We start from the raw sequence: 27,609 nt of genomic DNA on the forward strand, positions 1-27,609 counted from the left end.
CAAAATGAGCAGACTATACGATATAAAAGAATCCAATGTAATCGATGAAGAAATGTTAAAAAAGGCAGTTGAGGAGCAAGGACCTCAAGATCAAGCTGGCCTTATAGCCAAAGCTGAGGGCTTAAAGTACGACAAAGTGACTGAACTGCGTCTGGACTACAGAAGTAAGATTTCACAATTTTCTATTTTGCATTTCTGCTGTATGTTCTGCTTCATACTGATGCCTATTTTCCAGAAATCTTAAAGATAGACCATTTGTGGCAGTTTACATCTCTAACCAAGCTTCAGCTCGACAATAACATCATTGAGAAGATTGATGGTTTGGAAAAGCTCACTAACCTGGTATGGCTTGGTGAGTTCAGCTCCTGTTTACTTTTAAGAACATTTTTCTTCTGATTTGACTTTCTTAATCACACTAGCAATGTCATTCATTCTTCTACTGTTATGTTAGACTTGTCCTTCAATAATATTAAGGTGATTGAAGGCTTGGATACGCTAGTGAAACTTCAGGACCTGAGTTTGTTCAGCAATCGTATTTCTGTAATCGAGAACATGGATGCACTGCAAGACCTGCATATTCTTTCACTTGGAAACAATTTGATCTCGCAGCTTGACAGTGTAAGTCCAAAAGCTTTAAAAAGTTAAAACCATGAGTTTTTTGATTGTGCAAATCATAACTCGGAGAATACATTATTGTTCTTTTAAGAATTTGTGTTTTAAAGAAGTGAACTTGGAATCACAGCTGCAAACAGTATGTGCACAGCAAAATCCTCAGTGTTGTTTTAACACCCTGACATCGATTTTTCTAGGTAAATGTGTCATTATTTGAAAATCTATAAAGACTTAATTTTGGGATCGTTTCACCTACAGATCTGTTCTCTAACAATTACTCAACATGCAGACTTGTATAATAATATCATTATAGAGCTGCTGGATGTTAGACACATAGCGCTTCGCCCCTATGTCTTGAGGATGCCCCACAGGTCCTCGATAGTGTTCAGGTCTGGAGACAAACACATGAACATGATGAAGAGGACATGTGACTTTGCATGGTTAAAGCAGTACAGCTGTTATCACATAGGGTGTACTTACTTTTGTCGTCAGCTATTTTGACAATAATGGCTGTATTTTGAGTTATTTTTAGAGGACAGTAAATCCATAGAGTTACAGTATACTGACTACTCTAAAATATATTTAATTTCTATAGTATTGTTCTTTGAGAAGATTTACTAAAATGTTTGCTGAAATTAGAGGGGTGTAATAACTTTTGTAAGTGGGTTTAAATGACAATTATCTTGCATGTAATATATTACTGTGCATTTCAAATGTACGCTTTTCATTCTAATTCAGTTTTGTTACTTTCAGGTAATATACCTAAGAAAGTTTAAGAACCTGCGCACACTCGACCTTGCTGGAAATGAGATCTGCAACGATGAAAACTATAAACGTTTTGTAGCTGCGTACCTTCCAGATCTGGTTTACCTGGATTACAGGCTAATAGATGAACAAACTGTGAGTTATAAATTATATTTAACAAACACATGACTTATGAATCAGACAGAGCAAAGAACTGTAAAAAAAAAAAAAAAAAAAAAAAAAACAAAGGACACATAACTATATATCAGGCTAAGCTCAACACAAGATCTACTCTTGAGCATTTGCATATTTTTAATTTCATTCAGAAAAACATGTACATTCTGATAAAGCATAGAAAACACTACCTCTAGGTATACTCTGTTTTACTATACATTACAAGTGTCACGAACTGTTAGGTGTAGGACTGTGGGCATAGTATTGAGGCATAGACGCAGAGGGTGATGATGGTGAAACAAAGTCTTTAAATTATAAACAAACCAAACAAACAAGAACCAAGGAAGTTGGCTTGAACTTGGAGCATAGTATAGACAGAACTAATATTTAACGAATACATACACAGACTAGGGATTACACAAGGATTACGAACCGGACGAGACAAGACACACTAAACAGACTAGCGGACTAAACACTAGGGACTATACATGCAGGGGATAAACACACACAAGACAGGCTTGGTTAGGCCTACTAGCTGTTATGCACATTAGCTGCTAAGCTAGCTAGTAGCTAAACAGACTAATTGCTAAACAGGCTAGTAGTCAGAGACCCAAGGGGCGGACAGACTAGGCACATAGCAGACTAGGTATGAAACAGACTAAGAACTCTAAAGGTTAGTGGCTAAACAGACTATAATCTAAACAGACGAGGAGACTAGACAGACTCAAAGACTAAACAGACTAAGATCTAAGCAGGTTAGTAGTGCAATGGTTAGTATTTATACAGACTAAGAACTAGACATGCAAAGGAGGTTACTCACACATGAGGGTAAACGCACAAGGCTAATTCTCCTAGAGTCTAATCCTGCTAGGAGACACAAAAACAAACTAACTTAAGACAAATATAAACTTAACTTAAAGCTCCAGAAACCAAAAGGCCAACTATAATTAAACAAACTAAAACAGAACATAATCAGGGAAAACAAAACCCACTTAACAGAACTCACATTAACATTAATGCTCGACCCAGTTTCCCAGAACAACCAGCTATTTATAACGAGAGTAATGAGCTACCTTGTTCAGGTGAGCGCCTGCATCACCTGACCGAGGTGCCTTCTGGGAAACTGAGTCTACCAACAAAAACTACAAACTAAACACAGAGCCCTCTAGTGGGAAACCCTTACATCAAGGCATGCTGTATCTTTTAAGACATTTAAAAAATATATATATGAAGCTTGTTATAGGACAATAATGAACACCTTATAAACGCCTAGTTAATACCTACCACCATTACCATGACATATATTCTGCTCTTCTTACACCCTTAACAATAATTACATATTTGTTTACAATGACGATACATTACATTAAATATTGTCATAATGTCATGCTATTTTAATCAATTTATATTCCTGATCAATCTTCTAAAACATCGGTAAAACAAATAGGGTATCATTTATTGTTACAGCTCCTATAAATAGTCATATCTTATTATTGTTATTATTATTATTATCATTATGTTTAATCCACAACAAAATCTTCAGTGTTGAATTAATACCTTACAGTGTTTATATACAGTAGGTCTAGTTCAACCCTGGAGACTTTACGGTGTATTATGTTTTATATGTTTATAAGGTGTTACATTTGTTATAATATGTTTATAATGTTAGTTTACAGTATGGTTACAATTTTCAACCTATAAGATTAAGAGTTTAGTTGTATTGTGGTATAATATCAGGACTATACTGAATGTAAATCAAAGGTGGGCATACCTTTTTTTTTTTTAGTTGTTCAAATTGCCAGTAGAGTAAATCTTCTTCTATATAGAGGTACTACTCAACATCGTCTCCATCACAAATGCAACATTGTTGAGCCCAGCCCTCGAATCCTCTATTGAAAATCCACTTTGCTGTAATTAATGGTCTCCCATCTCACTACAGAATGGTTATGAAGATGACACCATTGACAAGAGCAATGCAGATGGTTGAAGATGAGATGTTTTCAAAGAGGATTTGAGAGTTGGGTATAATGATGACACAGTGTATCATAATGCCCATTTTTGCATTACCTATCACATAGTAATTATTCAACAGTGTCCTACAATAGAGGAACTAAAGTGTGTTAGTGATTACATTAAGTATTCTCTAAAATGTTTTCTTTTAACTTTGATCTCTGCTCTTTCCAAAGAGAAAAAAAGGACAGTCCCAGTATCAGAATTTAGTTGAGAACATGAAACACAACGAAATGCAGGAGCAGAAGGCAGCAGAGGCTCAGAAAAAAATTGAACAAGAGATTCAGCTGCATAAGGTGACAATTCATAAAGGCAAAATTATATTTCATTTCTTTATGTTAATATTAGAAGGTGATGGTGCATCATGGTCAGAGTACTTGTGAATGGAGGGATACTGTAAGGCACAACATACTGTATAACGTGCAAAAGTCCCACATCCTAACCCTAACCCTAACCCTGCCATCCCAAACTCCATCTTGATTTCATCATATTCTGTGTGATGTTTTTAAAAGAATGCTAAACAGCAAAGTATTTCATACTACTAAAGAAATTTGCTCATCGGTAACATTAGTTAAACTGGATAACTAACCACTAGACAGCAAGGTAACTATTAAGCAGGTATTACTAATAGCTAATAACTAGTAGCTAATAAACTAGCTTGCATTAAGTCACAGACAGTCAAATGAGATTCAGTAATTTGAGACACAGTGCTGGTCCCAAGCCCAGATAAAATGGGAGGGTTGCGTCAGGAAGGGTATCAGCATAAAACCTGTGCCAAGTTGTAGTGCAGACTGGATACTCCACTGTGGCGACCCCTTGCCGGGAGCAGCCGAAAGACCAACAACATACTTGTTATACCATAACAATGACGACATCATTCATTGCTTATGTTACCCAAGGTATCGCTGCTAGCACGGTTAGGGACATTTTTTGGTATCACCGGTGTGTCTGTAGTTGATATAATGGCATTTATGTGGTTTACTGAATGACTAAATGTCTGTGAATAAATTATACAAGCTAATGATACAATTTTCTTCTAATTTGTGTGTTGTAGGATGCATTTGTGGAATATTTGAATGGACCTCAGCTATTTGAAAGCATGTTTGCAGATGATGTTGAGGCATCTAAGTTATCGTACCTTCCTGGAGTTGATGACCTACTGGAATCATATCCTTACTTTACACTAACGCTGACATCAGACTTAAAATGATGATATACTGAGTAAACACAGATTACATTCTCTGGTCTGGACCATCAGTTAAAAAAAAAAAAAAACTGACAAGATCACACAATAATATGGTATGTCTGCTTGGAATGTCAGGAATGTTCCATAAGGCCAGAGCTCAGCATGTCAAATTGACATGGCTCCTCATAAGAGCAGCGAAACAAGCAGCATTTCCTACCTTTAAGTCACAGTGTACAGTATATAGTACAGTATATAATATGTATTCGGTTTTGACCCCTTGAACCTTCGACCTTTATTTATACTGAGATTAAATGACACACTGGTGGACTCTATTCACTGATTAGGTGACTTCTAAAGGCAGTTGGTTCCACTGTATTTTAGTTAGGGGTATCAGAGTAAGGAGGCACAACACACTTTTCATATTTTTATTTTTAGAAGCTCTTCCTTCCACTCCACAATTATGTGCCACACTGTAATGTTTTATCACATAAAATCCGTATTAAATACATTAAGGTTTGTGGAGGTAACATGACAAGATATGGAAAAGTTCAAGGGGTATGAATACTTTTGCAAGGCACTGTAAGTTAAAGACAGTTTGCAACAATTCGATAATATACATCATTCATCACAGTTACAGTTGCTACATTTTTGCTAACAAGAACAAAACATGAAAGCATTTATAGCTTTTTCTTATTGTAGCTCAGGTCAAAATTGATGTAATTCCAAGTAACTAACTCCCCACTTTAGAATTAGTTTAATGCAGCATAACTGACCCCAAGCAGAAATAGAGCTATTTAGCCGTACCTCCTTTCTTTAACAGGCCAGCCATCTTGATGGGTGTTCTCTTCAGGTTTTTTTGAACAACGTAGTGTATAAAGACCTTTCTGTTTCTTAGGTAATTGTTTAAAGCCAATACCCAAAAGTGCCTAATTGATGGTACAGTACTTCAAGTTGGTATCTTAGTAAACCAATGTAAGTATATATTTATTGATGAAAACTTCATAGCCCTAATGTAAGTTGGTCCGGCTAAAGACGTCCTCAAAATGCAGGAAATCGAAATACAAATTCATTAGACATACATCACCAGTTGGGACGGTAAAAAAATGGCACAACTTAAACCTTACAGGAAGAAGGCACATAAACAGAGATGAAGCACACAAAGGTCTGTAAATATTAAAAATGGTGCCTATACAAATGGACAATAATACACATTGCATTCTTCTTAACTGCATTGACACATACCGGACGCAGTTGGAAGCATTCTGCATGCAGATTTTTGAAGCAGGTTTAACACAGCACACCCAAAGGCAGAATGATATGGAATGTTTCTTCACCTGTTTCCAAATGGCCATGGCTGACAATCAGCAGAGAGGAGCTCAGGTAGTAACGGACTTTGAGAGGTCAAGGAGACAGGTTGGTTTCTTCTTAACATGACATAGACAGATGGTAGACAGTAGACTAATAGAGTGCTAATAATGTTACTCTCATACTGTACATAACCCAAGTACTATACCGCTTTCTTGGAGGTAATGGTTGAGATGAAGCAGGAGGCAGACCACAGCTTGGTGAAAGACAGAGTCAGAAATGAGATCGCGCAGGTTTGTGACACTCTCCTGACTCTGGAGCTGCAGCTAGTGTCTCAGTTGGAGGTATGGTGCACAATGGTGCATATGTTTTCCACATAATTTTGTCCTTATTGTGATTAGTTTTCTATAATATTATAGCTCAGACAGTAGTGCCAGTGGCAAGGCAAATCACAGGTATACAGTAAATGAATGTGCTTGTTTTAACACATTATTGCTTCTATAGTAACAAATATTCCAAAGATCGGCAGACAAAACATACATTTTGAGGACAAAAGTATTTGGCCAAAGCTGTTACTTATTGAAATCAGGTTTTCCAATCAGGCCTCTTATCCCCAGTGAAGAACAATCGTAATGCTTCAGCATACCAAGACAATGCTATGTTTCCAACTTTTTGGCAACAGTTTGGAGAAGGCCCTTTTTATCAGTGTCTGACCTCATAAATGCTCTACAGAATGAATGGGCACAGATTCCCACAGAGGCTCACCAACATCGTTTCAAGTACAGTGGAAGCTGTTATAGCTGCAAAAGGTGGAACAACTCCATATCGAAGTATATGTCTATTGGGATACACTGTCACTTCAGGTTTGGCTAAATACTTTTGTCCATATAGTGTACATAAAAAACAGATTAAAAAATGTATAATTCTTGATATGATAGTTTGTTTGTTAAAAAAAATGTATTGTCTCCAGTTTAAGTGTGTTGTAAACGACCAACATGACCTGCATGTTCACCTTAAAGCTTATAAATCTTCAGTTGTGCTTCATAGATTTATTAATCTAAGAATATAATCATATGTAACTCCCTTTTCTCTCTCAGGACATCATTAAAGACTTTGAGAGGAACATCACAGAAATGGTTGGAGGGTTTACCGAATTTGTGCAAGGCATATATCCTTTCAAAAATATGCAGTAGAGGCTCTGGTGTCGCTTTGATGTGAACCGTTAGCAAATGTACCATCTTTAACTCAGCTTCACATTTGCTCAGTGTCGAGATCTTGAAAACCAACATCATGAGAACGTGCTGGAGATTGCTATGGAAACACTGGATAAAGTGTCTAAGAATGAGCTGAAGGAGGCTTTGCCTGAAGATGTCCTCTTGGTTAGTGAAATAACATACAATTTTACGAGTGTTAGTAACATCTAGATAGTGACGATGGCATCTGGTTTCACTGCTCATCGCTGCTGTGTAGCTCTTTGTGGACAAAGACACGATGATCAACGCTGTCAGTGCATCACATGACACACATCTGCTGAAGATTGACAACAGAGAGGATGAGCTCTTGACACGGATCAACAGCTGGAAAAGTGAACTAATGAAGTCGGTAAGAGAGAGTTAGAGCCTGTTAAACATTCAACTTAGGCAGCTCACTGGTGAAGGATGTGTTTAATTAAATTGCATTAGAGATTAAAAGTGGTCTGCTGTACAGTTGCGCTGATTTCCCTTTTTTGTTTTGAACATTTGGGAAAGCCAATATAAAATACTTTTTTTTTTTTAACAGTTACATGATGACAAAGTTAAAAGGAATCGCAAGCGAATCTCAGAAATTCATCAATATGTCAATTATGCAAGAGACCAGCTGGAGGGAACACCGTTGCCTGACTACCAGTAGCAGGAACTCAGTCAGACTGGAACGAAAGCTCAGGCTGGGAATCTCACACCTACTCACACTATAACATTTTTATTTTAATTTTATTAAAATATTCTAATTTAGATGCAGTGCAAAAACATTACATTTACAGAAATTGTTACATTTTATTTTGCAGGGAAATACTGTTATTTTAACAGTTTGTTTTTTATTTATACAACTGAACGCCTTTATTAAAGCAACAGCACTAGATGTTTTGCAGAGAAATAATATTATTTTACAGATTTTTCATAAATTTGTATCAAACATATTCAATAAATTGTTAACACAACATCACGATTGTAATAATGTTGTTATTTTGGAAGGAAAAAAATAACAAGAACCTGAAGAACTATAACACAACATAATATAAGTATGATGAAATATATAACAAATACATTCAAGATTCCCAATGCTCAGGTTAAAGTTGGATCGAACACTTAATTACTAATAAAGTACAATGTGGTCTTTTTTGTTCTCCATAATATTCTCTTGACCCCTTGGGGCTCCTTTCATTCATTCAGTTTCTATACTCTTTATCCTTTTTCAGGGTCATTGGGGCCTGAAACCTATCCCAGGATACTTTGAGCATAAGGTAGGGTACTCGCTGAACAGAGTGCTAATCCATCGCAGGGCGCACACACACAAACTACTGGCAATGTGGTAGAGAACATGCAAACCACACGCACACAGACCCAGAAAGTACTGTGCCACCTTGGGGGTTCCATATAGTTCTAATAATTGTATATGGACAAATAACTTTACAATACCTGTTCATTTTAAATCCTAATTATATAGTGCATAAGTAAAATAAAAACATCCCACTTAATATTAATAAATATGCACCAAAAGTGACAGTGCAATGTAACCAAGAAAGAACAATCATCTACCGAACTAGCAGTAAACAGCTTAATCCTTGGTGCATTGTGGTGAGCTGGAATAGTAAAGAAAAAAGAACACATTAATAAAACCCAAGCGGCACTGATCTGTGCTGGTAACACATCACAGGGAAACTGATTAAAAAACAGACTTATATAGAAGTGTTGTTGGTGGATGTTAACGGGGGGGTTCAGTTTTCAAACTGTGCATTTGAGTTTTCAAATATGTCAAATATGTCAGTTAGAACGAAAGTTATCATTACTTTTATAACATGGTAATTTTACCACTAACTCTCACCATGAGCATTTTTTGGTCCTAAAAACATCTTTAAAAAAATGGCAAGTTTTGATTTTAGTGTTTACAATATTTTTGAGTGATAAGAGCAGATATCCAAAAATACTTGCAAATTTAAGCAACAAAAAATTTCAGAGACATTTTTTTACTCAAGAGTTAAATACCTAACCTAAATTCACTAATCAATAAACATTTTCCCTTGATGAAGTGTCTACTAAAGTACATATCACTATTGTTTTATTAATCAGGCCTAGTAACAAATATAATATCTCTTCAATACTACTTAAGTCATATTATTTAGTGACAGTAAACATTTGTTAAAAAAAAAACAATCAGGCATTAGTGGACATCATTTCACTGTGTACTAACTGTATAATAATGATATCTCAAAAAACTACTAGCTGGTTATTATTATCCATTATTCCATGTTACCCCACTAATTCATTATTCATCAGATGAGCAGATTTTAAAGCTCAAAACATTTGCACGAGACAGTGTTCCAAATTAAAATATTAATTTAATTAATTAGTAATGACAAATAAATGTATGTCTTTCATGTATTTGCACACCTCTTCCTATTTTTTATTTTGTATCACACCATTTTATTATTATTATTATTTATTTATTTATTTATTATTATTATTATTATTTTTTACTATTAAAAAAATGCATTAGGAGACATCTGCCCACCTGCTGCACTAACCAGTGTTTTAGGTACCTCATCTGCCCATTCATGCAAACATCTAATATCCCAATTATGATGCAGCAGCTCAATGCATACAATGATGTAACTATGGGCCAAAACTAGTATAAATGCTACTCAAATATGAAATATGGTGAGATTTGTGGGCCAATATACTGTATAATCTCTCTCTTTATGTAAAAAGAGGTCAGTGTTGCAAAGGCCATGTCCTGTATCACGCCTTTTTTCCTGCACAATGCTGCCACCTACAGGGAGCAAAAGATACACATGGTTTAGGAGTTCCCCTTTTACGTTATTGCTGAGTGCTTTTCAGACACGTAACATTTCGGGCTTTATCAATTCAAACAAAAGTACGTTGTGCTGTTTAACCTGGATTCTTTGATATTGATAATGATTGAAAAAAATAATTATATCTTTTTGAACAAAGGAGAAAAATGGTCCAAGCTATTTGTAAATGCCAATCAGCAACGCATATTTTTGGACTGTAGAAGAAAACCTGGTCACCCACATACCCAGGGAAACCCACATCAAGAGTATAGAGAGAACATGCAAAATACACAGACAGGAAGCAAAAACATAACTAACCACTGAACCATCTTACTCTGTTAAAAACAAGAAATAAGCCTAAGAAATAAGTTGTATGTTTTATACCCATTAATTCTTTCATCCATTCATTAATTTATTAATCTTCAATATTGTCACAGGGCCCTTAAGCCTATCCCGGAGGCTTACGGTACAAGTCTCAGGTGCCAATCCATCGTTGAGCACATACACACACTGTGTGTATTCCTATTAGCCCAGTCTGCCTGCCTTTGGACTGTGAACCCAAAAACTCTAAGGAAACATGCAAACTGACATGCGCAGACCCCGAGGCGGGAATCAAACCCTTGACCCTGGAGGTAGAGAGCAACAGTATAACCACTATGCCACCTTATATACACTTAATCACTCATTATCTATACCACATTATTCTTTATACAGAGTCATAGGCGCACACCCACACACCCTACAATGGCAATTGCCTGTCTTTGGACTGTGGGAGGAAACTGGAAAACTTGAAGGAAACCCACCAAGCACTGCAAGCAGACCAAAAGTGGGAATCGAACACAGAACCTGGAGGTGCGAGGTGACAGTGCTTAACCTCTACGCCACCTAACTGTCTATTTTCTATACAGTCCTATGTTGTTTGTGTTTATTTCTGGGCTCTGTCTTCAAACTACAACTCCCACCAAACTGCTTTTTCAAATCACGAATCACCGTTGCTGTACTAGAACACGTGACGCTTCGCCGTCCAATCGCGAGAAATGTTGGTTTTTAGCGACCTCATTCCTTCATAGATGCCGAGAGACCGAAGGCGCGTCTGCAGGAGCGGAGGAGAGCGCAGTCTGCGAATAAACACCCCGCACCGGCCCATGGTTCGGATTCCTTCTACACCTTGTTGAATTCGATTGGTGACTGAGTCGGGGTTCACCCCGCCGAAGCGACCAGCGTTATCTATCAGCCATGCCGGTCCGTACCGAGCGCTGTCCCGGTTCAGCAGCGGCCTGCGTGTCCTCGGCCTCTCTCATTCCGCCGCCCCCGATCAACACGCAGCAGCCCGGCGTCGCCACATCGCTCCTGTACAGCGGCTCGCAGTTCCGCGGACACCAGAAGAGCAAAGGCAACTCTTATGACGTCGAAGTGGTTCTACAGGTAATTCAGGGGTGAAAACAGTCCTGTCCAGGGGTTTAACCTCGGGATATTTTCAACACGCCGGGAGTTTTTTTTTTTTTTTTTAACGCGCCACTTGTTAGCAGCTGACGTTTCTGTTAGTGAGCTAGTTTGGTTCAGAGTTTTAGTAAGCGCCTGGCTAGCCGGTTAACTACTAGATAAGACGTTAAATCGTTCCTACTGCGTGTTGCGTTTCAGCTGCTGTGTGTATGTCATGAGACAGGCACGCTTTCTGAAACGGGTCAGATGTTCACGTTACTTCATTAAACATGGCCGATTACACAAGTTGCGTGTTTCAGACGCGTTATCGCTTTGGCTCACGTTTGTGCTCCATGACATTGTGCTTCATCACGTTTGTGCTTCATGACATTGTGCCAGAGAGCTGTGTGATGAGTGAAGGCGATGGGATTCATTCACACTCACCCAAATCTAACGTTTCTTCATTTTCTTTCCCTCCATCATGTAGCACTGATTTGTCACTTTACCATGACAGTGTGAACACACACACTCTCACACACTCATCTATTCTCAGATTAATAGGGTGAACTTTGGTAAAGTGGGCCAGGGGTAGCTCAGTGGTTAATGCATTAGACTATGGTTCAGAGGATCCCAGGTTCAAACCACCAACTTGCCACCATTGGGCCCCTGAGCAAGGCCCTTTACCCTCAACTGCTCAGATGTGTAATGAGATAAAAATGTAAGTCGCTCTGGAAAAGAGCGTCTGCCAAATATGTTAATTTAACCATGTTTTGTTTGGCTAGTTTTTTTTAAAGCACAGTAAATATTATATAAATGCTTCAGGATTGTGTGGGATAGTATGACATCCCTTTTTTTCAAAAAAGGGAAAACCAAAAAACGTTCATTTTGAGAGTTCTGCATTTTTGCGAAGTTGTTCCAATATTCCAGTGGTGGTAAAAATTTAAATGTTTTAAAATGAACTAAAGTTCTACCTGACCAAGTATATAATTATTTTCACACACGAGCATGACACAGGTTTTATATTGGATGCCCTTCCTGATGCAACCCACCCATTTTATCTGGGCTTGGGACCATCCCTGCATTTGTTGGCCGGGGTTTGCACATTGTCTAGGAATCGTACCTGGGCCTTCCGCATCGCAGGCAAAAAAACCCACCACTGAGCCACACAATGCCCTAAAAATGTATGCATGTGTATGTATATATAAAAATATAGTTTTATTTTTTTAAAATATGGAAATCGTCATTGACCTATGTTGTATTGCCGGCACTGATCTGTGCCGCTTGTGTTTTAAGGTTAAGGTCTCCTTTAAAGTGTTCAAATAAAAAAATTAAACAAATCATTGATTCAACATACATGGTGAAGATGTACAGGATTAATATTAAGTGTCCCATTTTACTAATATTTACCCCGGCCCGTTTCATTTTGATTTGACCCACTTTTACATCGTACGGTACTGCGAAAAAGTCAGACCGAGTTTAAACAGGTTCCTCATATGAGATTTAATTTATGACCATTAATACAGATTTTTTTTATTAGGTAGCTATAATCAATTGCAGCTGGGTAGTTATGTAATGTCAGACAGTTCAGAGTAAGTAACCTGTTTGTTCCAACATTTTTCATGTTTTCACCATCAACTCAATGTCTCTTTTGCTTTATGGTCAGTGTTTTTTTTTTTTTTTTTTTTTTTTTTTTTACACATCCAAGACAACACGTGGTACAACAAAAAAGAAACACAACAATAGCTTGCATTTTTGAATTCTGGTTGATTTTTTCCCACTTATGTCTTAGCAGTGCTCTTTTTTTTTTTTTTCTTTTTCTTTCGACTTTTTTAAGGCATTACTGACATAGTTTTGTGAAAATGTGGTTCTGACCACTGGCAGGTATTAGTCACATGGAATAAATCATGTCTGCTGCCTTAAAAAAAATCCAAAATGATTGATTGTATGGATTGTATTGCATTCTGATTATAATAATAGCTAGATAATTTATTATCTTCTTGTTTGTAGCATGTAACGATGGAGGACTCGTACCTGTGTGGATATCTCAAGATCAAGGGGCTGACCGAGGTGAGGAGACTTGTGTCACACTCTAATGACACATCATTTCTGAGTTAACATCTGCTTTTTTATGAACATTGCAGTTTGTACGGTTTTGGGTTTAATTCTCTTCCTGCAATGCCAGACACTTGTGCAGGTTATAGATTCAGACTTGCTTTTATGGAATATTTTTGATCGAATGGAGTTGGCTTTACTATCTCTCCAAATATTCCAGAAAAAGTCTCAAAAATATTGGTCCAGGACATGTAGAGTCTTGGACAAGTTCAGAACATATGCAGCAGAGTTGTGGGAGCCTGTCTGCATCTGACACATGTGGTGTCTATATCAGTTTTAATCTTAGAAAGTCTGACTTTTGACCAATGTAGACGATGCGCAATCTTAAATTGTATTACAGCATGTCTAAGGCAAATGGATGATGAGAAAATTCCCTGTATTATTTTGTGCCAGATTTCCTCTGAAATTGGTTCATCTAAATCTGTCTCCCATTTATTCTGAGTAAGTCTAAGGATGTTGAATCATACATATTGAGTATTTCATAAATCCTGCGTATAGTTTGTTTTTGGACTGATTTCCGTTCAAATATTGAATCTACTAAAGAGAGTGGAGGGCATGATGGGGAAATTATTAGAATTCAATGCCACAAAGTTCCGAAGCTGCAAGTACCTATAAAAATGTGATTTGGGAATGTCGTATTTCTGTACCAACTGTTCGATGCAAAATATATTTTATTAAAACATTTAAATCAATATATAGTTCAGACAATAAGACCAAACCCTTTCTAGCCCAAACTTTAAAAGCATCATCCATCATAGATGGAACAAACATGTAATTTTTAGCAATTGGAGCAATTGTATTGTGGTACCTTTTTAAGGGAAAACGATAGTCTAAGTTGATTCCAGATTTTAACTGAATGTATAACAACTGGATTAGAGGTCAAACTAGAGATTGGTTGAATAAGTGGTATTTTAGAACACAATAATGCTATTAGAAAGGTGGGCCCAACTAAGGCCCCTTCCAGAATTGTCCAAACAGTGGAACAATGTCATTATTTAACCAGAACATCAGTGCTGGTAGATTGGCTACCCAATAATAAGACATGAAATTTGGAAGTGCCATCCCTCCTTTTGCACGAGGTTTCTGCAGTATACTTCTTTTAATTCTCGGTGTGTGTTTTTGTTCCAAATAAAGGGTAAAATCTGATTATTTAATTTGAAGAAAAAAGATTTTGTTAAGAATAATGAAAAGCACTAATTTGTATTGTATTAATTCTTCCACCCAATGAAAGATGGAGGTGGTTTCAACACTCAAGATCTTGTTTTAGATTGGATAAGAGAGGTGGGTAATTGGCTCCGAACAAGTCTTTATGATCAAGCGTAACCCAAATCCCAAGGTATTTAAATTTTTTAGGGTTAATTTTAAATTGATAATTGAGCTTAAAGATGACAGACTGATTCCATCACCAACAGGGATTAGTTCATTTTTCTGGATATTAACTTTATAGCCAGATATTTTGCTAAATTCTGTAAGTAGAGTGACTGACTTAGGTAAGTTGGTCAGGGGTTGTGACAAGTATAATAACATGTCGTCTGCATAAAGCGAAACCTTATGTTCCAATCCTGCCCGTTGAATACCCAGGATATTGGTGCTTTGTCTCAAAGTTAAAGCAAGTGGTTCCATTGCGACTGCAAATAGAAGTGGAGACAGAGGGCATCCCTGCCTCGTGCCGCGTTGAAGCTCAAAATAAGCAGATATGCTGTTATTAGTACGCACAGCGGCTAATGGAGATAAAAGTTTTATCCATGATATAAGCTTACGACCAAATCCAAACCTCTCCAGAGTATTAAAAAGATAACCCCATTCCACACGGTCAAATGCCTTTTCTGCATCCAATGAGAGAACTACCTCCGGTGTGCCAGGTGGAGAGGGGCCATAAAGAATATTCAAAAGTCGTCTGATGTTAAAAAAAAAGAATAGCGATTCTTAATAAACCCTGTTTGGGCAGGTAATATGATGGAGGGTAACACCCACTCTAAACGTCGCGCAAGGACTTTAGTGGAATATTTTTTAATGCCGCTGTCCAGTAGCTGATCTATAATGTTTTATATTACGGATTTGGCTCCCTCCATCAACTTTGGGTCATATGTGCTGTATTTGCTGGTTCCTGTACATCCTGCTATAACTTCTGCTGATTAGTTGTGAGGAAATTTCTCTTTATAGAACCTTTACAGGTTTTTTTTCCTAGAGGGACCTGTTTAAGTAGATACCAGACGGAATCTATTTCTACTACATTTGACCAATTGGATAGTCAGTAGATGACAGTACAAAGAGAGATCTTAAAAAAAAAAAAAAAAAAAAGGCTTAAACTAGATTTTATCTGAAGGGGTCCATGGAATCTGCTAGTAATGATAGAGTGGTAATAAGTAACGTGTATATATATATTTTTTAACATTGCATTGTGCTAATTCCATGCATATTGGCAGAATGTTAATGGGGTTTAAGCTTTGTTTACTTTCTCTATTTAGGAATATCCAACACTGACTACTTTCTTTGCTGGCGAGATCATCAGTCAGAAACGTCCTTTTCTAACCAGGAAGTGGGACGCAGATGAGGATGTCGATCGTAAGCACTGGGTAATGAGTCTGAATCCTTTTTTTATTTTATTTATTAATATATTTATTTTCTAAAACGCACAGCAGGATTATTTTATCATATTGCAAATGATCTATTAAATGTACAATTTTGTATTCAAACATATTTGTTATAGCACTCATTTAATTAAAAGAATGAATATTTATCACTTTGAAATTATATATTTAAAAAAAACCTTAATTATTGATAAACTCTACATACATTTCCAAATGAACGTGTATAACCATGTAATAAATTGCAGTCTTTAGAGTTTAAATAACGGCACAGGTCCATATTGCGATTTAGATTTGTATTTAAATAATAGTGTTTACAATTACAAAGTTTTCTAATCAGCGAATTGTGTGGAAGCAAAACAGTCCATTCAGTCATGAAGATACAGGCCAGCAGCTGCAGGTAGTGTTCAAGTCAGACATCATTTTGGGAGAAAATATGACCTCCACTGATTTTAAATGCTGCTTAATTGTTGGTGCCAGACAGGCTGGTTTAAGTATTTCTATAATGGCAGATCTCCTGTAACTTCTATGCATAACCGTCTAGTGTTTAGTGTTTACTCAGACTGGTGCAATAAAGACAAAGGGGAGCTCCTCGTTGACGAGAGAACGTTCAGTCTGGTTCGAGCGGCCAAAAGGCTACAGTAACTCAGATAACCACTCTGGAGTGTTGTGATGAACAGAAAGGCATCTCACACACAGCACATCAAACCTTGAGGAGAATAGGCTACAACAGCAGAAGACCATTCTTCTCTTCTGTTAGCTAAGAACAGAACGCTGAGGCCCCAGCAGGCATGGGTTCACCAGAACTGGACAGTTTTAATACCAGAAAATAGTATCCTGATGTCTGCTGGTGTGGTGGTGTAACGATGTGGGGAATGTTTTCTTAGCACACCATGCGCCCGTTAACACCAATCATTCCTCACCTGAATGACGCAGCACTATCGTGGCTTATCATGTGCATCCTTTCATGGTCACAGTTTCCTTTTTTATATTTTAATGGCTGCTTCAACCATAGTGTGTCACATGTCAAGTCATCTCACAGTGGTTTCATGAGTTTCAATGGACATTTGTTAGTTCATTTATTTATTCCATGTAAAGATACAGTGCCACTGTAGTGTAGGCATCTGTAGCGTGAGCGAGATTCCAAGCAAGTTTACTAAAAGCTCATTTATAGTAGATGTCTAAGGACAGCTGTTGGTTTCTGCGCAAAACTGTAGACAACTATAATCGTTGCACTTCAACAATAAAGGTGCTGCAGCTTTACTTTACTAGCTGTGGTGCTGAAAGTGATACTGACGGAAACCGAGACACTTCTGTATTTACATGTTGGTAACACAAGCACAAATTGTTCCCTCTTTAAAAAAAAAAAAAAAAAAACAAGTCTTATTTCTTTAAAGTGAAATTTTTGACCGCCTTTGCCGAAAGAAATTATGAAAATGTCATAATCAGGGTAACATGGCCAAGCATGTGCCGTTAGTCTGCTTTGAGTAACCAAGTTTTGTTGTTTTGTCTTTGCTTGGAAATGTGTGCATATACAGGGTGGGTGGAAATTAACCAGGGAATATCCAATGACTATATCACTGGAGTCGTGATGAACACAGTTTCTAAATAGACGATAATAGGATTTAATATTTCCAGTGTCGATCGTACAGGCTTCGTAAAGGGTAGCACATGCAGTTTGAATAAATATGGCAGACTGGTTGACTTTTCAGGAGCGAGCTAAGAACGAAGCACACTATAAGGTGTTGTTGAATGCAACACTACGTACAGAGACAAAAAAAAAAAATTGTCAGAAAAAGTGACACAGTGATCGATGCAATAAGAAGTGTCTGGTGCCTCCTTTAAAAATTGAAATAGATGCTTTAATTTTTCTGTTTAATAAAGTACATGTACAAATAAAACAGAAATATAGCCTTTATCTTCACCCACCCTGTATTACACATGCAGTAGACGTAGGCTGGGTTGAAACTGCTGTATAGCTTTAACAAAGATTCAAAGAATGATATTTAAACGTGTCTGATTTGCTTTGAATATCCACAGGGAAAGTTCCAGGCATTTTATCAGTATGCAAAAAGCTTTAACTCCGACGACTTCGACTACGAAGAGCTCAAGAACAGCGACTTTGTCTTCATGCGATGGAAGGTACGGTGTTGTTCTCTGAGCAGGATTTTGATGTGTATTTTGTAAATTCTTTCATTACTGCTCCATTTTAATGGAGCATGCTTGTGTCTGCGATTCGAATCACAGATTTGCTGCGGCGTCTCTAACTCGGTAGCCTTTTGCTGTAAGTCTGACTGGATAAGGGTGTGTAATAAATGTCGTAAATGTAATCGCACATGCTTTAAAGCTTAAAGGCTTAAAGTCAAAAGCAAATAAGCGATATTACCACCTGATTACATAATTACTCTTGGCAATGCTTCTGTTCTTCTAGCAAATCATAAAACTTTAGTGGGTGAAAAAGCTCATGACACACACAAAAGAAAAAAAGCTCTTGACACACCATCTGTGCACAATGAATTATTGGCAGGTTTTTGGATGTCGTGCGCCATCGCGACGCTCTCACCTCATTCCTTTATTTCATACATTTAGTTCTTGTTTCTTTAATCATTGTAAATTTTATATTCAGTACTTAACCTGAAATAATGCTTTAGATTTCCTGCTGCTTACTAAGTGGGTGTTTTTACAATGTGGTTACTTTATTATTTTATCTTGTTGTTTCGTGTGTGTGTGCATTAACGATGCAAATTTTAAATGTTCTGTATAGAGCTCATATAATTAGTACAACGGCACAACCTTAAGTGTGATATTTGCTTGTATGCAATAGTTCCAAAAATGTTATTTATTATCAACATATTCTGATTTTTTTGTTCATTTAATCAGTCATTTTCTCCACCAGCACATAATCTTTTTCCCATGGCAGAACTAGAGTTGAGCTGGAGTTAACAGGGGTGAAAGTAGTTTAAAATACTTAACCTTACTCTATAGCCAAATGGACAAGGAGAATAAACCACGGAGCTGGTGGACAGTCCTGTAAATATTCCGTTTTAGCACAGCATCAGCTATCTTAACTGTGTCAGGCTGTGAAACGCCTCTCATCCAATCACTTGGTCTGTCATATAATTAATAATAAGACGCACATTTTCTTCTTAAACAGCTCAAACAGTTTTAACAAATTTATTTATTGATGAATTAATTAATGGAACAAAAATTTATAAATATATATATATATATATATATATATATATAAGGCTATTGCTGCGAAAGTTTAATCAAATACTGCGCTCTGTCTGAACTGTAAGTGCGCCCTCTTGTGGTGCACAAGTTAATGGATGATGATGATATAATAATATTCAATTATTTGTCACATGTACCCTATAGCAGTCAAATGATGTGATTTTTTTTTTTCACATATCGCAATTAGGAAGCTGGGGTCAAAACACAGGGTCAGCCAGGAGACGGTGCCCCTGAAGGAGATAGGGTTAAGGCCTGGGCCTCAAACCCCCGACCTTCCGATCAGTAATCCAGTAACCCACAGCCGATTGAGCCACCACTAGAAGCATGACGCATGGAGAATTGTGATTTCAAACAAACCTTTTTAACAAACCTGTTTTTTGTTCTCTTGTTTGCAGGAGCAGTTTCTTGTCCCAGACCACACAATTAAAGACATCAGCGGTGCTTCCTTTGCTGGTTTCTACTACATCTGCTTCCAGAAGTCCACAGCCACCATCGAGGGTTTCTACTACCACAGAAGCTCAGAATGGTACGCTTTCAACTTGACCACAAGCTAGATCACTTTGTTGTAGGTGGCACAGTTTTTTTATGAAAAGAAAAGCAATGTTTATTTTATCAGTTTCATTAGTGTACACACTTAAACTTTTTTTTTAAACACATCAGAGGAACAGTTATTGTGCAATGTATATTAATATATTAGCATTATATCGTGCATTCTACTGGAATGTTCAGTAGTTCAATCTGGTAATTTTGTTTTTAATGGATGTTATGGCTCTTGAATTATTTAGATGCTATGTGTGTATGGGCGGCTCTTCGCGTACGCACTAAGGTTTCTTTAGCTGCTGTAACAAATCCATTTCCTCTATGAGATCCCTTTATTTTTGATTCATAGCAGTGCAGAAGCTACTAATTGAAATGGTAATTGCGGTCGATCACAGATGCAAAGACAAAGAGGCAGTGCAATCTTTTTCAGCGTACTCTCAGCCTCCTGCACCTGTAGTATTTGCATGATGACCGTGAGCTGTTTCACTGTGAAAATAACAGGGCTTCTGTTCATTTCAGTACATGACTGTTCTTTCGATCCAGTAGACACAGGAATGTGATATTTATTAGAGATGGGATAAAAAAAAAAAACTATTTGATTACGTATTTTTTACAGTGTCAGCTCAAAAAATGTATACATAGTTCAGGGGGAGAAAAAAAATAGTATGATGTTTATTATATTAGTTGATTGATGGTTAGCACTGTCGCCTTGCATCTCTAATTAATGGGTTTAATTCCCACGTCGGGTGTACATGCATGGAGTTTACATGTTCTCCCCGTGCTTGGTGGGTTTTCTCCGGGTTCTTCGGCTTCCTTCCACAGTCCAAAGACATGCAGATGAGTGTAATTGGTCTTTCCACATTGGCTGTAGTGTGTGTGAGTGTTGTCTGGAGGTTCTGCCACGGTCGTGCAAATATGCCTCTGGTTGGACTACAGAGGTTGCTGGATGGCTGGATGGATGGATGGATATTATGGTAATATAATATTAATAATATTATATTACCATAATGTTATCATGTATATCAATACCTAATGTATAGCAATTAATTTATTTATTATTTATCTTTCCTAAAGTGTGTATACATTTTCTTTTTTGGCTGACTCGGTATGTTTGCATCTGTGTTGCAGTTCCTCTATTATCCTAAAGGTGGTGCACTTTTCAAACATTTATACATTTTCAGGATGCATAGCATCCTAAGTGGCAGGCAAATTATTAATAGCAAAATCCAAAATATTTATAAAATCGTTATACTTGCAGAATCCTATCAAATCATAACAACTGGTAGTTATATTATTATATGAGAAGTCCAGTATTTGTCAATAGTATGACAGTGAAACCATCAGGGCTGAGAAATAGGTTTTATTACAAGATGCTATAAAGGGCATAATAAGAAACTATTACACAGGCATTTATAACCTGAACTAAAGTGGGCCTACTCTCATTGTCTTTGGACTGTCGGAAGTAACCGGCACGGTGGAAAAGACCAAAACCAAAAACAACATAATTAGAAAACACAATGACCAGAATGACATATCCAGAATTAAAATACCAAATGAGTAAACCACGACAATTCAGTTCTATCCGAAAAGGTAAGTATAGTTTGTGAATGAAATTTTTACTGCTCATTAAAAGAGAAATCTGTCATTCAAGACATACAATCATCACATTTTTAAATTTGATGATTGTATGTCCTGAGTGACAGATTTCTCTTTTAATCAGTGATAAGAATTTCATTCACAAACCACACCTACCTCTTTTGTTTTGTTGATTCTTACTGCTGATTGGACGAGACGTCTGTCTCTCAAAATTATACAGGGTATACTGTAGCCTTACAATCAGCAATTAAGAATTTAATTTGCAAATTTGTCGCCATTTTGGATATGTCGTTATGTTTTTTGATTTATTATGTTGGTTTAGATTTTGTCATTTTGGTTTTGGTTTGTTTTTGGTTTTATTTTGTTTTCGGTTTTGTTTTGTTTTTGAGTATTTAGTTTCCGGTTTTGTTATTTTGTTTTGCAATTCTTGTATGTTTGCATCTGAGGTGGTAATATGTTGCAGTTCCTCTATTATTCTAAAAGTGGTGCACTATTTTCAGGAAGCAAAGGCTTCTGATTGGTAGGCAAATTATTTGTAACAAAACCCGAATAAAAGTAATATCGAATCGTGATATTTATAAAATTGTGATACTTACAGAATCTTAATATATGCCTCACTTTTCCCAGGTTATTGTAACAACTGGTCATTATATTATTATGCGTCACTGTGCTGCCTGATGGTTAAACTTTGCAGTTAATCCATGATCAGTCGTGTGCCAATTCGTGAGGATCGACCGTACAGGCCATGGATCAACTGCTACAGTTATATTTGTATTATTATTTTTATTTATTTATTTATTTATTTATTTATTTATTTTTAAAACAACCATAGATGATGCTGTTGCTATCGGTTTCACACATCTAAAATAATCCACTTTAAGAGGGTTGATTACAGCAAATGAGCTCAAAGAGAGCCTTTACTGTATATTTGCCAGCTTCCTTTTTTTTTCTTTTTAAATTGAACAAGAATCAGTAACATTCCTGAATTGTCTCATTGTCTCTGTGCATTGCTTTTCAGGTACCAGTCGCTGAACCTCACTCATGTTCCCGAACACAGCGCACCCATCTACGAGTTCCGGTGACACTAAAGCCCTCTGATGAGTGGAAGAGGGTGAAACTTTTGGACTGAGATATGATTAAAGACACTGGTCTCAAGGAAATAATGCAGAACTGCCTAATCATGCCAAGTACTCTGTCATTTTCTCTCACGACGGAAAGGATGACAAAAAGACATGCGGATGAAAGAAGTCTTCACAGGCCACAAGCAAATCATTGTGATGAATTGTAGAATTTACAGCAGTGTTTTCTTGTTTGTTTTGTTTTGGGTGTTTTTTTTTTTTTTTCTTTTCCCGTGATTGCTTTCATTTTGCCTCCAGGTTTTTAAAGCCTCTTTCAGTCTTTTTTGGCATCTTAATTATTTAAAGATTTTAGCCTGTGTTTTGAGATTAATTTTCTTGAAGTTAAATCTTTTTTTTTTTTTTTGGGCCAGGTCAACTGGATCATTAGGTCAGACAAATATAGATTACTACGCACGTAGTCAAATTCTTTCAAATCAGACTGGACGAAAGCAGCGGGATGTCTTAGAGAGAACAAAGTTAAAGGTAGACGTAATTACGACACCTGTGAGTGACTTGGGCATCGAAGTCTGCGTTTTCCGAAGTGGAAAGAGCGCAAGTGTCTTCACGGATCAAAATCAGAACGAAAAGGTCGTTTTTGCTTCTTAGAGAGATTAAAGAATATAATTATATAATTCTATATTTTCTAACAAATCTTATTCAGAGGTTTTGGAAAGAGATATTTTATATCCCACAGTGCTTTGAGTGAGCAGGTTTTTTTTTTTTCTTTTTTCTTCTTCCACCTTCCTTTTTTGTCAATGGTGTGCAGCTTTTAAAAAAAGCTAAATGACAATATTTTCTTCGTTTTGCTATGCAACATAAAAATCTTAGCTCACCAACATTTCCCACACATTATTTCAAGGTAGCATTTTTTCCCCCCACATACCAAGCAAGAGAGTATTGATTGGTAAGCACTTTGATAATTATCGGTCTATCAGTTCAGACGGGTGGGATGTATTATCATGAACAGGCGACGATTTCTGATGTTCGGTGTAAAAGCTGAAAAGCATCAACGTGAAAAAAAAAAGGAAAGTGTCCTCCTAAATGGCTTTCAGAAGTCAGGTCAGGTGGGTTTCTGGGAAAGACAAATGTAATGTTAATATCTGTCTATACGATAAATTGTTTTGTTCTTCAGGTTAAGAAATGCACAAAAAGACTTTGTGTAATTACTAAATACCTGTTGCAGAAATTCCAGCTCAGTCCTCCTAAGCTTTAGTCAAACCCTTTGCCTTAAACATCAGGTGTGTGTGTGTGTGTGTGTGTGTGTGTGTGTGTGTGTGTGTGTGTGTGGTTTTATGATAAATGATTTTGGATGGTAAGATTGTATCAGATGAGGAACATTCAAAACAAGATTTGATGCCTCATCAGCCAAAAAAACCTCCACATTTTTTTTCTTCGTTCCAAGGATATACATACTAAATGATTGGATTACAAACATGGACACAGTGTTACCCGGCTTTGATTTGGTGTTGGATTGTGTAAATATGACAAGAGGCAATTGCTGAGAGAAATCTATTTGCACACTCACAGTTTAGTCATCCTCTGAACACTCTCCATACCCAACTTTACCTTAACATGGATGCATTTATTTTATTTTTCAACAGTGAAGCATCTGAGATCTGAACGGAATAAACAGTAGATCTCGGGATGTATACATTTATCACAGTTTTGTACTAAAGCACCACTTCCGTCTCTTTCCTCTTCTATCAGCTAGAAAAAAAATAAATGCACACTTGTTCATAATCAGCGCACTGAGATCACTGTATCACACGTAACCAAGGAGCTTGCGATTGAGAGAGCTGCACATGATTGGCTCCAAGCGTTTTAAGACTTTTATACGATGACACATGCAGCAGTGTAAAGTGAAACGTTGAACCGAGAAGGGTGTACATAATAAAGTTTGTGATGTACATTATTTGATTCCTTATAAATCGTTCATCATTAATTTCTAGAATGAAAAAAAAGAGATTGGAAGTGACACCTGCTTGGGATTATGACTTGCATGGAGAAAGAGCTTTGCTGCCACGAACATGAAACGAGATGAGAGTTTAAGTGCAGGATAAACAGAGGCGCTTTGTTACATTTGCATTGAAATAAAAGGGTACTCTTCAGAGACTTATTTCCTTTTTTTTTAATGAAAGTCTGCAGGTTATAATGGTGCAAATCCCATTGCAGCATTTTGTGACTACTGATATTACATTGGAAAAAGAATTATTTGCATGGCACCACATTGCACCATACTGTATTATGTATCAGTGCAAAAAGCATCTCTAAACACAAAATGACAACAGTGCAAGTTCACATCAGATTACACCAGTCAATAAAAAAAAAAAAAAAAAACACAATCCGATGCTACAGTGGGCACGCAATAAAAAGACCTGTGCTGCGTAGCCTCATAGTCCTGTTCTAGGCACACAGAATGTGTAAACTGTAGTTTTTTTTAGCACATTTTTGCAAGGATTGATGTAGATAGAGCTGTTGTAGATTACTTTATACTCACAGCCTGCTTAAGTTTAGCATTATCTATCGAAACAATTGACTTGATCTACACTATATGGAGAAACCTGCAATGACATTGTATCCCAATACATATACTTCAATATGGACTTGGTCCCCATTTTGCAGCTATAACAGCTTCCACTCATCTTGCAAAGCTGTCCACAAGATTTTGAAGTGTTTCTGTGGGACTTTGTGCCCAGTCATTCTGTAGAGCATTTTATAAGGTCATCAGTGATGTTGGATGAGGAGTCCTGGCGTGCAATCTCTGTGATTACAGCTAACAGCTTAGGAGAATAAAAAAATGCAGTCTCAAAATAGGATATTTCCTAAAATCAATCTAAAAAGGATTAACAGTACAGGATAACATTTAATTGATTAATGATTAAAAATAAATGATGCATGATAAATGATTAAAAATTTGAAAAAATATTTTTTGAAAAATATTAACATTTTTATCCAATTTTTTTTAGATGCACCATACATTGTAAAGGAAATATAGACTTACAGACTTAATCCCTTAACCAAACTACTGCACTTGCCTTTACCAAAATACACATTTAGAGTCCTATTAGGATCTAAAAAAGGAACAATGAGCATGTTAAGGCGATCGATCACTTGATTCATCACTTCACATTCCAGGGGAAATATAGTCCAGTCTATAAGTTTTGGACAGTGATGCAATTTTCTGTTCTGTCCTGCCACTGTACACCACCACACTGGATTTGAAACAAAGTAATCAAGATAAGATTAAAATGTCTACAGTACATTTAGTTTTAACACAATGGATTAATAAAAATGTTGCTAACTATCTAAAGTAATTTGAATCAATTTAAATTTAAAGTTGAAAATCTTCCCTTCAAATCCCATATATTACGTCGATTTTTAAGTTCATTGTTTATACAAACTAATAGTTAATGTATATTTTGTTATTTACAGGGTTTTTTTCGGTGTGTGCTGATTGAAATTATGTATGAGGCTATTTAAACTTGATTTGGTGAAACGTTTATTTTGGCGGCAGGAAGAAAAAAATCCACATGCCCAGAAAGCTTTGACTGGAAGTGTTCTAGAAGATTTTTATGGATGTTATTAAAGTTGTTTTATGAGACTACATACCAGCTGACCTTTTTTATTTCTAAGTGATATGATAAGAAACATCCTAAAACCTGAATTAAGAAGAATGAAAATTTATGGCTATACCATCACAGAGGTATACAGATTCTCTCTGGTGCCTAAGGAACGTGCATTTTATTTTAAGATTTTATTAAAAGCTTTGACTGTTCTAATAAGTCTAATGACATATAATATTTATTTCCCCCTAAACCTTAAATTAGAGGATTTGCTCTTAATTTGTAATATTTCATTTCACCATTATGTGAGTGTGATATAAAACATTTCAGCTCACAGATTGTTGTAACAAATTGTTTTATCAGAATCCATGTGTGCATATTATAAGTTGAATAAGAGTAAGGCAGGATGCAGGATATAAGTGAGCAGAGGAGAATAAAAAATATGAGAAATGTCATGCGCACTGCACTGGCTAACTTGTTGTCCAGGACAAAAACAATGACACTGTTTACATAGATTTTTTTTTATTACAGTTATAAAACAATTAAAACACATTATGAGTCAGTAAGGGTGAAATTACTACAAGGAAACATTTTATTACTAAAAATGATTACTAGGATATTGATCTCCTTTTTTTTAGTTTATTTCTTTTATTACTAAATTGCAGCATCAGTGTAATACAGTCAAATACCGCAAGAATGTACTGTATGTCCATTTTATATACAATTGTACTTAAATACAGTAAAAATTATGACTGCCCATATATAAATATGAACAAAAACCTTAAGCATTAACAAAGGAAATGTTTAAAAGCAAAATCTATAATGAAAAAGGAAATCAGGTTATGGATATACTGTAAATATGTTTTTAATGGACTTTGTGATTGGCAGAGAAAATTTCATGCAAGAGGACATTAAAACAAGCTACAGAGCCATAGGCAAGACCTTAAACTTTCCTGTCTGTTCAATTAGTTCAACTAAATGCAGGTGAACAGTTTAAGAAACAGCAAGTTTTTGTTTAAAATCTATCGCGCTACATAAGATTTTAAACATGCTCTCAGATTAATAATTTCTAAAGTAAAAGAGAAGCCAGGAGGCGGAGGAAAAGTGTGGCAGGATGAGCGGAAAGCAGCTGAAACAAACGTAGAAAGCAACAAGCACTGAACTGCATATCAAACACCTCCAGTCCTGCACATCTCACAAAACTCCACTATTAAAATCATTAATCAAGACCTCTTTAGGAGTAATACACTTATCATGTTTGGAGAAAGGTGGCTTGCGTATATGATCCCAATAACTGCATACTCACAATGAAGTGTTGAAGTGGGAGCATCATGATATGGTGTTGGTCCTCTGCAGT

General features: G+C 36.5%; 2 protein-coding genes across 2 annotated transcripts; both read left to right on the plus strand.

Annotated features, from left to right (window-relative positions):
* drc3 (dynein regulatory complex subunit 3) lies at positions 1 to 8,525 on the plus strand. Its single transcript, XM_053515101.1, has 12 exons — positions 1 to 164; positions 236 to 352; positions 452 to 618; positions 1,366 to 1,512; positions 3,717 to 3,836; positions 4,595 to 4,707; positions 5,965 to 6,139; positions 6,253 to 6,375; positions 7,129 to 7,199; positions 7,287 to 7,410; positions 7,502 to 7,633; positions 7,811 to 8,525. The coding sequence occupies exons 1-12, from the start codon at positions 5 to 7 to the stop codon at positions 7,919 to 7,921; spliced, it is 1,560 nt and encodes a 519-aa protein (XP_053371076.1). The 5' UTR covers positions 1 to 4; the 3' UTR covers positions 7,922 to 8,525.
* Positions 8,526 to 10,546: 2,021 nt separating this feature from the next.
* On the plus strand, positions 10,547 to 24,801 carry gid4 (GID complex subunit 4 homolog). Its single transcript, XM_053515154.1, has 7 exons — positions 10,547 to 10,711; positions 10,794 to 11,504; positions 13,509 to 13,568; positions 16,082 to 16,189; positions 18,242 to 18,343; positions 19,831 to 19,961; positions 22,590 to 24,801. The coding sequence occupies exons 2-7, from the start codon at positions 11,316 to 11,318 to the stop codon at positions 22,651 to 22,653; spliced, it is 654 nt and encodes a 217-aa protein (XP_053371129.1). The 5' UTR covers positions 10,547 to 10,711; positions 10,794 to 11,315; the 3' UTR covers positions 22,654 to 24,801.
* Positions 24,802 to 27,609: the final 2,808 nt, after the last annotated feature.

The sequence above is a fragment of the Clarias gariepinus genome, chromosome 16, assembly GCF_024256425.1.
Source record: "Clarias gariepinus isolate MV-2021 ecotype Netherlands chromosome 16, CGAR_prim_01v2, whole genome shotgun sequence".
NCBI lineage: Eukaryota > Metazoa > Chordata > Actinopteri > Siluriformes > Clariidae > Clarias > Clarias gariepinus.